Source organism: Pongo pygmaeus, chromosome 8, assembly GCF_028885625.2.
Source record: "Pongo pygmaeus isolate AG05252 chromosome 8, NHGRI_mPonPyg2-v2.0_pri, whole genome shotgun sequence".
NCBI classification, from domain to species: Eukaryota; Metazoa; Chordata; class Mammalia; order Primates; family Hominidae; genus Pongo; species Pongo pygmaeus.
This window is the reverse complement of record NC_072381.2, coordinates 110,412,883-110,426,336: the sequence shown is the minus strand read 5'-3', so window position 1 is coordinate 110,426,336 and position 13,454 is coordinate 110,412,883. Positions and strand designations below refer to the sequence as shown.

The 13,454-nt window shown below is 38.0% G+C and overlaps 1 protein-coding gene across 1 annotated transcript in view; it reads right to left on the bottom strand.

Annotated features, from left to right (window-relative positions):
- SORCS3 (sortilin related VPS10 domain containing receptor 3) overlaps positions 1-13,454 on the bottom strand; it is a 631,488-nt gene that overhangs the window by 156,274 nt on the left and 461,760 nt on the right. The window contains exon 7 of the mRNA XM_054436019.2: positions 5,256-5,374. Within this exon, the coding sequence (XP_054291994.1) occupies positions 5,256-5,374 (119 nt within the window). The remainder of the gene's footprint in view (positions 1-5,255; positions 5,375-13,454) is intronic.

The following is a 13,454-nucleotide window of genomic DNA, read 5'->3' as shown; positions in this document are numbered from 1 at the left end:
AATAGCCAAATCATAATGATGCTTCTCCCCTTTCCTATTATAAATCACCCTAGAGCAATAAGAAAAATAAGAAAGGGAAATGCAAATTTCCCTCTATCCATAATGAAAATATAACTCTGAAACACAATATATGTGGAAAAGGAGTCATATATACTGTGTTCCAGGTGGTTCTGTCTTATGAGAAGAACCCACTCACAGAGAAAACAATCTTGAGTCACATGGAACCTCAGTGAGAACCAAGAAGGATTCTTGTTAAGCTGAAACAGAGCCCTAATCTATTGCTAAAATGAACCTCCTCAATAGTTTTTCCGGGAAGAACTCACAGCATTAAAAAATAAGCAATAGTTAAACACATAAAGATAAAAGAAAATAGCATAAGAATGATAAAATAATATAGGAAAATAAAAGACAGAAAGGGACAGGAAAAACAAATAACAGATATGGAATAAAATATGCTTCCATAGAGCAAATAAAAATTGCAAACACACTGGTATAATTTAAAATAACCTGTCTGATGAAGAGATCACCTCTATAAGAGAAGATTTTGAAGCAGAAATAGAAGAGCTCAGGGAAGGTATGTTGAGATGAGAGAAAGAGACACAATATAAACTGGCAAAGCTTGGAAAAGAAGTTAAAAACAGGAAAAAGAAAAAAAAAAGAAAGCAAAAAGAGCCTAGAGAATAATGTAAGATTGTTTTTAATCTCATTTTCCTCAGTTTGCTCAGGGAGTAAAAAAGGGTCAGGATGGGAGAAATTATGGCTCTGTTTTGTCTTTCCCGTCTAGTGTACACATCCTAGATATCCTGGAAGAAAGGAACCAAAACTATAAAACTGAAATAGAAAATATATTTCAAGATATGCCACAGAAACTCCCAAGAAATTAAGAAATAAAGAAAAAATTGAATCTATTTAACAAAAAAGTTAATATTCCAGAAGAAAGAATCAGTACATTATGGCCAACCACAAGGCATATGCTAATAAGTAATTGGTATCAAAATATTTTTTAAAGGATTTAAGTATTGAAGTCAGAAAACAAAATAAAACAACAAGATGCCTTAAAGAAAAATATGAGACTGGTCTGAATAGTAACAAATTATTGGAGTAAAAATTCTCATGGAAAGAGGATGACACATACATTTTATACCCTGACAAATGATATTAAAATATAAAAAGATACAGACAAACATATTTTCAGCATTCAAGAATTAGCCTTTCTTGGAAGACACATTTCAGATAACCAAGAAATAAATGGGAAAAACTATACGAAAAAGACTTCTGGGGACAATTTAATACATTTACCTATAAGACTAAAATCAAAATAAATGCAGCAATTACAGTGCAGAGTAGAATGTTCATGCTCTAAAATGATGACATCAACAAACTGGGGTTGGAAAGAGGAATCTGACAAGAGGTCATAAACACACACTATTTTTTTCACCTTTCTTCTGTAGTGCTTCATAAATATTTAAGTCTAACAGAATTATATTTTAAGGCAGCAAGACAAACATTAGAAAATAATTATTCAAAATTAGGCAGTGGAAGAATTAAAGAGAGAGAGAAAATTAGAAATTCAAGGAAATACACTGATTTTGTAATTGCGGCCAACAGGAAATCAATAGATATTGTCCAGAAATAGAAGATTCAGTATGTTATATAAATTTCTATTCATAAAGCTAAGCACTTAGAACAAAAATACAAATACTCAAAATTATCAGACACACAGGAAAGCAAACAGACCATATAATGGGAGTTTTAAAGTAATTATAATTAAACACAAAGCATATACTGTCAGAACTAAGACATATATGTCATATCTGTCAATGCAAATGGCCAAACTCACCTGTGAGAAGAAAAAGGTGAATTAAATGCTGATGATCCACTGATTTATATTTGTACCTGCACTATATGTAGTTGTTTACCTGCAACTCATTGGCATTCTTTTACCATATTTCAATCTTAGCTAATTGATAGTTGCAAATGATACCATGTAATCTGTGTTTAGTTGATGATTAATGAAATCCAATGTTTTTCTCAAGTTAATTGGCCTTTCACATTATTTGGGGCATTGTTAATCCATTGGTTCCCACCTCATTGATAGTAAAAATAAAGCCTTCAAGGCCCAATGGGATCTAGCACCTCCACCTTCCTGGCCTTATCTCTACATTGTCTATCTAGGTCTCACTGCAGGTTCCTGCTCATCTCATTGAACTCTGAATATTGGAGTAGGCTGAGGCTCAGTCTTTGGATGGTTTCTCTTTTCTATCAATACTTATTTCTTAGTGGTCTAAGAAATGCCATCAATATACTGGCAACTTTACAATAGATCAACTCAGCTGCGACTGGCAATTCTGTGGTCTAAAAATGCCATCAATACACTGTAGACTTTACAATGGATATACTCAGCTGCAACTGCTCCATGACCCACCCCCACTCCTGAACCCAGCCTCAAATCTCTAACTGCCCACTCCCCATCTTCATGTGGGCTCGAGGAAGCCAAGGCCTGACAACCGGGCTCCACGCTCCTCTCTGACTGCACTATCTTCTGCCACCCTGTTCCTAGTTCACCACTCAATGAGGCCTTCCTAAGTCTCCCTAAATGAAACAGGAATACCTTTATAGCTTCAATATTCACAGTCCCTGATTTATTTTTATTCATAGAACTTGTCATTATCTGATACATTTTGTAGATAGATAATAGTAAAAGATGAATAGAAAGATAGAAAGCAAATATTCATATAACACTGTTTCTAGGGCATCGTTTTGCTGCTTTACAGATAGCATTAATAAATATAATCCACCCAGCAACCCATGAAGTAGGTACTACAATTATCTTCTTTTTATAGATCAGTCAAACGACGCACAGCTCAAGGTCACACAGCTAAGTGTGGAATGCCACAGTTTCAACAAATGCCAGGTGTTGGGCTCTAAATTATATATTCTTAACCATTACTCTTTATAACTTTTCATATCTGTGTATATATGGATGTTTACATCATACACATATTTTTTCCTATCTTCCACTAGAATTAAATACCACTAAGGCAGAAACTTTGTTGTGTTCACTATCCTAACCCCAGCACCTAGCACCTAGAACAGGGGACTTCACATATACTTGGCAATGAATAAAACTTTATTGAATAATGAAACTGCATATCTTTTCAAGGAAAATAAAAATTGATGCTAATTAAAGACCAAACTTCTGTCTGTTTCCAGTATAATAAAAAAGGAATGTTTCAGAATAATTTTTTTAAAAATCTGTATATCTGTCTGCAGAGTTACAGCAAACTTTATGGAACACAAGGAAAAATGAAAAAAGTCTGAACATTTTACATTCTAAGTCATGTTTCTGAGAAACAATTCTGGCATATTTAGCATCAAGGGAAGGGAAATCCGACTGGTAAATTCATAACTCACTCCTGTGCTTCCACTGTAAAAAAAAAAAAAAAAAAAAAATCCAAATAGAAAGAGATAAAGGCCTTAAATGGGGGCCATAACAATGAGAATGGAATAAAACGAAACACTAGAGAAATCATGAAGAGTGATATTAACAGAGGCTGTGGGTTCATTTAATTTGGCAACACAGACTGATTTTGACTGACCTGGTAGCGGGTTGTGCCACAAACTGTGTAAGGGTCAAGGTCAAGGGTGACCTGTTGGTTCTATTTTACCTGTGGAATGTCTATGTTGGGATCTTGAGTTGGTTATTTGATATGGAAGGCTGCAGTACATGGTAGAGGTCACAGCTCACTGACTTGAAAGTTATCAAACCTTGGAAACCGTCCTTAAAACCAGGGGATTGCTCAGGCAGTGAGTACTGGGTAGAGAAGCAGGTCAAGGGCAGAAACTTGAGGAACTCTAGAGTAGTGACTGGTGCTATGTATTTTGCAATGTATGTGTTCAATAAACAAACACTTATGAATAAGAGAATGAGAGTGCCGTTGGCCTGCCAAGACTTAGAAATACAATCCTGAGATTCTGGATTTCAGTCAAACTAAAAAACAGGGATTTTTGAAGCCACAGAACCTTCCTGTTTCACTCCCTCATCCAAGATGGTTTTTGAGTGGCTAGCTACTTTTCCTGTATTTTACTAGACCTCAAAAATCTATGTAACTAAGTTATAGAAAGAAGTAACTGCGATGCCTACAATTAGTTCAATACAACAAATATTGACTGAGCACCCCTGATATGCAAAGACATCTTGTTAGGGCCAAGGGAGAGGGATCAACTGTGTGTATAAAATATCGTCCCCATTCTCAGAGAGTGTAAAATGCAATTTGGAGAGAAGACAAATCCATTGATAGACTGTGTGCTAGAGGAATGGCATAGACCATACTGTTGCAAGGGTTCAGAGGATGGCGAGTCACACTGAGCTTGGAAGTTCATAGAAAGTCTCCTAGAAGAGATGGGATTGATCTGGACTGAAATACCAGGGGTCAGGTAGAGAAGGGCATTCAGGTGCTTAGGTCTGAGCCAACTCAGGGAGTTTTCAAAGTTCAACTTTCCTGTGGGAATAGTTTGCAAAACAACTGAGAATAGAAGGATGGAAAGGCAGAGTGCGGGAAATCAAGGTTGCGGTCAAATGCCAGGTTTGATTTATCACATGCATCCTCTGTCAGTCACCTGGTGGAGCACTACCTTTTGTTCCCCTTATTTTTGCCCTGTTTTGTACCTCCTTATAGTACACAGTAGAGATAACAAGACCCAAAATGTAAAAGAAGGCTTCCTTGGTCTGCCTAAATATGAGTCCCATCTAATTTTTCCTAAGACTCAGTTCTGGGAGTAAACGCTTTGGGACATGGACATTGAGAAGGTAATCAGCACTGGAAAAAAGGGGAAAGTTTAGTGAGTAGTAGATATTTCCAGAAAAAGAATCCTAAAGATGCTTAATTTATAGGGGATTTTCATTGCCAAGTTAAACAAGTCACTTTGGGTAGAAATAGAATGTGGCTTTGATAAATTACTTAAAGTCAAATCCCATTAGAAATTTGACTTTAAGTTACTTCAAACCCAGCCCAAGACTAGTCAATTCAGACAGTTCCTGTGCTATAAAATGGCAATCCAATGGAAGGATTCAGTGCATCACTAAAACCAGCAGAAGTCTGGGCTCTCCCCAGAGGACTGGTCCCAGAAGCAAAGGAGGGACAGTGTCTCAGCTCCACATCTTCACAACCTTGGGAAAGCCACCCTCCTTTCCTAGCAGGCAGCCAACTTCAAGGATGCATCCTCCTACCACCAACTGCACTTTCTATACTCACCTGAATGAAGATATATTCATCCTGGACAACCAGGGAACTGATGTCAATGGAGCGGGCAAAAGGCCCACTTCTAGTTGTCTCAGCGCATTCCTGGATCCTGCAGGTGAGGTAGTGAGCATCTGAAATAGGAGGGTAGAGTGATGCTTAGATAACAAATGAAAATCATGAGGGAGTCCCAGGTAGCACACAAAACTCTACTTCATGGGGGAATCAACAAGGTAATTTAAAATAACAGTGAGATTTCACGCTTTTGTCCACAGAATTTATAATAATTCCCAAAAAATCGTAATATCTAGTTTGGGCAGAGAAGTGGAAAAATTGTTCATCTCATATCAGACTGCTGAAAGAGTAATTTGGTATAGCTTTTTGGAAGAACAAATTTGAAATATGTATCAGAATTTTAAAGGTGTCTTACATCAGTAAGATGTAAGACACCTTTAAATGTATCTTACATCAGTAATTCTAATTCAAGGAGAATCTGTTCTCTCTAATTTTCTAATTAGAGAATTCTAATTCTCTAGATGTTTTCTAGAGAAAGACTCATATTTTCACAAAGAGGCAAGGGCAACGATATTCACAGTGGCATTGTTCATAGTAGTGAAAAATTAGAAATAGGCTCAATGCCCATGAATTAATGATCACTTAAATAAACTAAGATATATGCATATGACAGAGTACTATGCTGCAATTAGAAGAATTTGGTGGATACATATGCTTCAACATGGTAATTTCTCCAAAACGCACTGTTCTGCAATCTTTTAAAAATAAGTTAGCATCATGTGTAGTATGATCCAATTAGGCTTGTGCCATACTGCACAGAACAATGTTTAAAGGACACATATGAAAATTAGCTATGATTACTTTTAGGCAAAGAAATGGACTCAAGGAAGTAGACAGAATTCAAGTGGGACCTTTGCTTTTTACATTAGATACATTTTTATTATTTTTACAAGAATGCATTCACTTCTTACATAACATGTACAAAACTTACATAATTACTTGTAAAAATCTTCTAGAGATCTCAACAGCTGAACCCTCCTCCCTCGCCTCAAGCAACCCAAAAAATGCACGGTACCAGCTGTAGCTGAATGGGAAATCTTTGGCTCCAAAAGGCATTCTGATTATGATTAGAAGGTTATCCAAGGAAAGGGAATCCATTCGGTTTTTGCTCTTTAATTAAGGAAAAACTACAGGTGAGTCTCTGTGAAGAACCCACCATAAAAATTGGCTTTAAAAAAGGTTATTCAGTTAATGAAATTTAAAAATAAATGATCAAAATGGAAAGTAGAAATCACTTTAAGATTAAAAGTAGAGAAATCTTATTATCTAAAACCACATGCATTATTACATATGCCTATCTAATGCAATTGTTTCCTTCTATGTGCACGTATGTGTGCAGAGGTGTCAGGGGCTACAGAGAAGGAAGTGGTAGGCAGCAGATAAATAAAAGCAAAAGGCTTACAGAAGCAAAAATGTATAACAATTGAGATTAAACTATGGGTACTTTAAATGATCTCTGTTTCAGTAATTGATGAATGGATTCAGCAAATATTTCTCATGCACACACTACATATTGGGTATTGTTTGGGTACTAGGAATAAGGCAGTGAATTAGAGATTTTCCTTTCTAAAAGAACCTTCTGTCTAGGAAGGGGTTTACTCATATATGTAGCTAGTTATTACACACATTAATTTAGAAACATGATGCTACTTTAAGAAAGAAATATTTTAATGGGAAATGTATTCATTACATGCTGTATATAACTACTTCTTAAATGTTCAAATTTGAGCAATGTCTGTTTGCTTTGGTAACTATAATCTGACTAGTTCTCGTATTGATTCCATTCGCCCCATCAGCAGTCATCATCTGCACAGTAGCTCCAGCCTCTAAACTTTTCTTTCTTCTGCATCCAATTTGGTTCCCAATCCTTGACAATTCTGCCTCTGAAGTGTTTCCAGAGTTTCTTTTCTTCCCTCCATTACCTGTGCTATTTGCCTGGGACACTTTCTTGTCATCTGTGTTCCTTCTGCACTCATTTCACATCTAGGATCCATGTGGATGATGAATTGGAAACTGGATGGACTTGAAACAAGTAGCCAAAGGCATCTCTAAAACCTAAGCCTGGGCTAATACCTCCCAGCATCAAAACCACCACTATTGCTGAGTGCCTTAGGATATGGCCTGAATAACTTTGTATGACAGGGCAGGCCTTTACAACTATCCTAATAAACTCAAACGCTTAAGGGGCCATGCAAATTATGTATGAGAGTAAAATTAGCGGGGGTAGATGATAAATGCTGACTGGCACAAAGTCTCAGTGTCAGGGATCTCTGAGGAGCGGCGGAGACTACAAATGGCAAACATTCGCCTCTTTTAAGGGGGAACTACTCCTCCACACAGAATTCATATGCAAAAATAAGACATTCTGAGTTTCTAAGAAAGGCTAAATGCCTCTATTTTTTAAATGTTAAATTTCCTTATTTTTATAATTGAGAGCTATTGGGAGGCTGAGGTGGGTGGATCACGAGGTCAGGAGATCAGACCATCCTGGCTAACATGGTGAAATCCCATCTCTACTACAAATGCAAAAAACTAGCTGGGTGTGGTAGTGTGTGCCTGTAATCCCAGCTACTTGGGAGGCTGAAGCAGGAGAATTGCTTGAACCAGGGAGTCAGAGGTTGCACTGAGCCGAGATCGCGCCACAGTACTCCAGCCTGGTGACAGAGTAAAAACTCCATCTCACAAAAAAAAAAAAAAAAAAAGTTCAGAGGTAATTTAAATATAAAAGATGGTACAGGCCAAACACCTTGAGGCCAACACTCCAAATGAAACCCAGGAGCCACTGTTTTTTTCTTTTTTCCTTTCCAACTTTTATTTTAGATCCAGGATGCACATGTGCATAGGCAAATTGCATGTTGTGGGGAATTAGTGTACAGATTATTTCATCACCCAGGTAATAAGCATAGCACGCGACAGTTTTTCTATTTTCATCCTCCTCCCAACCTCTTCCCTCAAAAGTAGGCCCTGGTGTCTGTTGCTCCCTTTTTTGTGTCCGTATGTACTGAATGTTTAGCTCCCACTTATAAATGAGAACATGTGGTATTTGTTTTTCTGTTCCAGTGTTAGTTTGCTTAGGATAATGGCCTCCAGCTCCATCCATGTTGCTACAAAGGACATGATCTCATTCTTTTTTATGGTTGCATGATATTCCATGGTGTATATGTACTACATTTTCTTTATCCAGTCCACTGTGGATGGGCATTTAGGTTGATTGCATGTCTTTGCTATTGTGAATAGTGCTGCAATGAACACATGTGTGCATGTTCAATGATTTATATTCCTTTCTGCTCTGCAATTTGGTCGTGACCTTCCTTATAAGGAAAGAGACAGGCTTTCTTACCTTCATTCCCTGACCCTGTAGCAACAGCTTGTCCAACATTCTTTAAGGACAGCCTGTATGTCCCTTCCTTTTTGTCTTGGTTCACAGAGAAAGCCAGGAGTGGCCTGGATTTCCACTTCTGGCTGAGAGGAGAGGGGAAGGCAGGGAGCCCAGGCTGTGCTTTGGAGCACATTGCTGCTAGCCCACCAGGAATATTCTTGGAACCATATAGTCTTAGTAATTTACTCCTAGAATAAAGCACTAAAACAATGAAAAGCTGCAGTAAAAACATGTAAAGAAATCACAGGTGTTGATATGGCAACCTGCTTCCTTCTTACCAGCCAGTGTCTCAGAAAGCCCTTTGCACTGGTAATCAAAGGTACACACGGGGGGGGGATACCTTCTTATTCCTACACACTGGCTCATTTCCCTCTGGCTATTTACTATTCACTCTCTCATTTGGACACTTTGAAAAAAGAAGCAAGTGTATTCGAGGCCACCAGAAACAAAATCAAAACCTACCTAAACCTTGACCCATAGCAGGTATAATGTTGTGCCAAGCTCGTCCTACTTCTTGGCATGCTCTCTACTTGCCACTGCTCAGCATGGAATGAAAGGTCCAATTTAACAGGAAGACAGCACTGAAATGAGTTTTTGAAAATCACTTAAAATTTGGTGGCCTTGCCGTCTTAGCTGGACTCAAATATTGGAAGTCTCAATGCTTTTATTTTTCAAACCATAGAGATTGGATAAGTGCCGCAGTGCCCTCTGCCAGGCGAGAACCAAAGCAGGGGCATGGGGAAACTAAATAGGCAGGCAGGCCTGGTGGTCAAACAGAAGTGACTGAGGGTCATGGAGGAACTGCGGCTGTCAAGGGTGAGCAGGGAATATCATTTGGTTCAAACCTCACATATGCAAAATGTCTCAAATTAGAATTCTAGACATGACCTCCAAATGAGGCTGAATACAGTTATAGAGATTCTATGATGAAATTCACAAAGCTATTTATGACATAACTTAACATCCCCAAATAGGCTTCCAACAAGTGTGGCCTTCTTATTTGTTTTTTAATAACACCAGATACCAGACAAAATGAAAGTGGTCCAGATCTCTTGAGAATACTCCAGTGGTTCTGAAAGCAAGGACTCTGAAGCTAGAAAGTGCTGAGATCAAATTCGGGACTTACCATGTGCAGACTGGCCTTGGCCAAGTAGCAGCATGGCTTTTCAGCTGTGAGGCGCAGACAATTTAGCATGTGCCTCTGAGGACTGTCATCAGGATTAAACAAGATTATGCATGAAAAATGCTTAGCACATTGTGGATACATTTTAAAATATCAATAAATGTTAGTTTATTTTTATTAAGAAGAGAAAGGGAAAGGAATCCAACTCTCAGCATCTTTCATAGATTCAATTTATAATAAATGTCCTATTTTGTTGTGGGGAATTGAAAGACCATGATATCACAGGTTCTACAGTGAAGTCATATTCTGAATTTAAATCATTGTTTACCTTCAGTGCAATGGATGTTTGGACAAGAAAAAAAGTATATGGGCTGGACAAATCAAGGAGAACTTCAAAGAGGAGGCAGCCCTTGAGTTTAACCTGGATGTGAAATTGTGCTATGTGAAAGGAAATTCTTGAATGAGGGAGTTAAAAATGCACATGGACTTTTATGTAAGCAAAGCTCATGAAACACGTGACATACTTGCATGTTAATGAATTGACTTTGATTAATTCTTATTCTTGAACTTCTATTTTCTATCCTCTCCTTTGAAATATCCTCAAATGAAAAACTAGAAAGAACAGACAGCAGAAAGATCTCATTTGGATATCCCTATGTAAAAACCAGAGAGTGATTTCCTAAATAGTTAATCTTCATGCTTAATATATTTCTAAATGTAAAATGTCTTCCTGATATATTTCTAAGAGCTGGTGTGGTCACTGCTCCACTTACAAAAATGAAAAGTCAAAGGCTTTGTTCCCTGCACCAGGAATAGAAGATTATTCTGCTATTTGGAAATATGCACCCCTATTTCAAACTCAGCTAGCAGGCCCTTTAGGGAGCATTGTAACATCACTTAAATGGAGCCAGCATCCATGTCTTCTCACCATACAGATGTGGGACCAAGGATCTCACACGATGAGAAGGGCTGCCTCACACTGACTGATTCATTCCTTTTGTATTGGCTCAAGGTGTATAGAGAAGCTGCAGGTGTCAGATACATCCCAAGGTTCCAGGAAGCAAAGAACATAAGACACGTTCTTGCCCTCAGAAGATTCCTGTGCCAGTGATGGAGACAGGACGTTCACAAATGAATATGCCTTAGGATGCTTAGAGAACTGGTGAATGTGGGAGGAAAGATGGAGACAATCTGACACCCTTAGCCTTCTTTTCTTCCTAAGAGGCTGTATTTCTGCTCAAAGTTTCACAGGACTCAGGCAGGCAGCCACAACCTTTCTCTATTCAGCAAGACAAGCCCCTCATCTACATCAACAAATTTCACTGTAAAGTCCAGTTCTGGTTCTGCCATACCTTTCCAAAAGGATCACCTCTTTACCAGCAGAAATAAAATCTTAGCCACTTTTCTCTTCCTGGGCTGACTTCATAAAGCTTCAGTGAATGCTGCTTAAACTGAACTGAATGACATTAAAACTCTATACATTTTGTTATGTTTAATTACATGGTGTCCCATGATTATGTTTTGCCTTTGAGAATTACTAAGCATTCAAACTTCCTAGACATCAAGCCTCTTGTCATCTCAGAGAAAAAACTTTCTGTGATTTACTCAACTTCCATTCCTTTGGGTAATAATATACTATTGTCACAAATTCAAAAAGTGAATTAAAATTGTGAACAAAAAGCAAATTCAGCTCTTTAGGCCTTCTCTTAGAGAAATACCCATGAGCTGTTTATTTTATGTAACATTAACTCTCAAATGAAAATAAGTGAAAACAAGCAGATTCAAGGTAACTCTAAAAAGTTATTTAGCTTCCATCAGCATCCTTTTTCTTGACTGGGGAGTGCAACTAACCTATCTGTAAAGACAAGGAAGGAAGTAATATTGCTGCAAATACCTAATACAGAGCTTGAAGCATAATCAGTTCTAAAAACAAACAAAGGCAACAAACAGTAAAAGGAAGCTTCCATTCCTTCTACTGAGTTCATGGATTTTGAGCTTTGGTGAAACTTCTCATCTCCCGTAGGAGAATCCCGGCATTATCTGCCTTCTTGATGGTACAGGAGGCAATCTGGCAGTTACAGATATTTAGAAACCATAGTGACACTGAATATCTCAGCAGTCCTACCATCCCATTCAGGGTTCTTTCCACTGTACCTGCTAAATAAACTGACCCTGAATAGGATGATTATATGAAGATCATGATGACGATGACAATGACGATGACAACAGTAGCATTTTTGACTGCTCACTCGGTGTTGTCTGGTGTTCTAGGAACAATATGCATTAACTAATTTCATTCTTGCAACAACCCAGGGAGTTACAATTATTATCATTTCCCTGTTATAGCAGAGGAAACTGAGGCACAGGATGATTAAGTAATATGCCTAAGTTCCACAGCTCTAGGAAGTGACAGAGCTAGAATTTGAACCCAGGTGATTTTACACCAGTACCTGTGATCCTAACCTTTATGTATTTTAAACATGGAAAGAAAACTGGGCTAGGTATTTGACTAGAATCTACATACTGGGTCACTCCCTGTCACTGGCCATCTATGTGACCTTGGGCAAGTTGTTATACAATTTGATGCCTTTTGGAATGTAATATCATGTGGGAATCTCTTATATGTTCTGACTTTTTGATTATGGAATCCTTCTATCAAAGACAATCCTATATCTCAATCCATAAAGTGAGTTTTACTCTGCCTTCTATGGTTGAACAGAAGGCAAGCAGTCTGCAGTCCCATTGCCTTAGCCCCCACTTTGTCCTCATCTTGGCCTCTGAAGAGCTGCTAGAGCTCTGAGTTCACACAATTCCAAAGTTATTGAATTAATCAATATTTTAAAGAGCCAATAATATATGTATCTAGAGCCTAGAGTTTAGTCTTCAAAGCTAATAGTTTCAATTGTGTGCCAAGCTCATTTGATTACTTATGTATGCCTGGAATTTCTGTTAAGTATTAGGCTTTATCTTGTCTTAGAAGAAGTGCTGTGATTGCTTAATGAGGGATGATGATGAGAAGAAAACAAAGGATGGTGGCATATGTTCTATGGGTTTTGATTCTGCACATTTCTAGACTGTCTAGATGCTTCGAATGTTTTGCCCATGTTCAGGTTCACTTATCACAGTGCCCCATGGGACACCGTACTTGGGAATTTCATGCAGAGGAGCTCACTACTTCACAAAGCAGCCCAGGTCAGGTCATCTTTGGGTACTCTCTGTTGTTACTGCTTTGTTCACTGAACTGAAATCTCCCTTGTTGTCAATTTTACTCTATAATAAGATCATCATTAGTAAACTGATGAAAAAAATAAATTATAAAAATACTTCTTACATTTGTTAGTATTTTCAAATAGGTAAAACACCAGATGAGGGATCACAGGAAGGCTAAGAAATTTGTCCAAGGTCTAAATGACAGTTAGTTCTCCAACTTTTATATCATCAAGTTAATACTCTCTCTATTGACACTCAATTGCCTCTTAAATGGAGGGTGTGTGTGTCCTTCTGTCTGTCGGTCTGTGACTGAGTAACTGTGTCAGAGAGAAAGCATGTGCAGGGATATTCAGAGAAAGATGAATTCCAGAAGCGAATGGGAGGAAAAGCCATTTGAATCCTGAATCTCATGGCAGAAATAGGATTA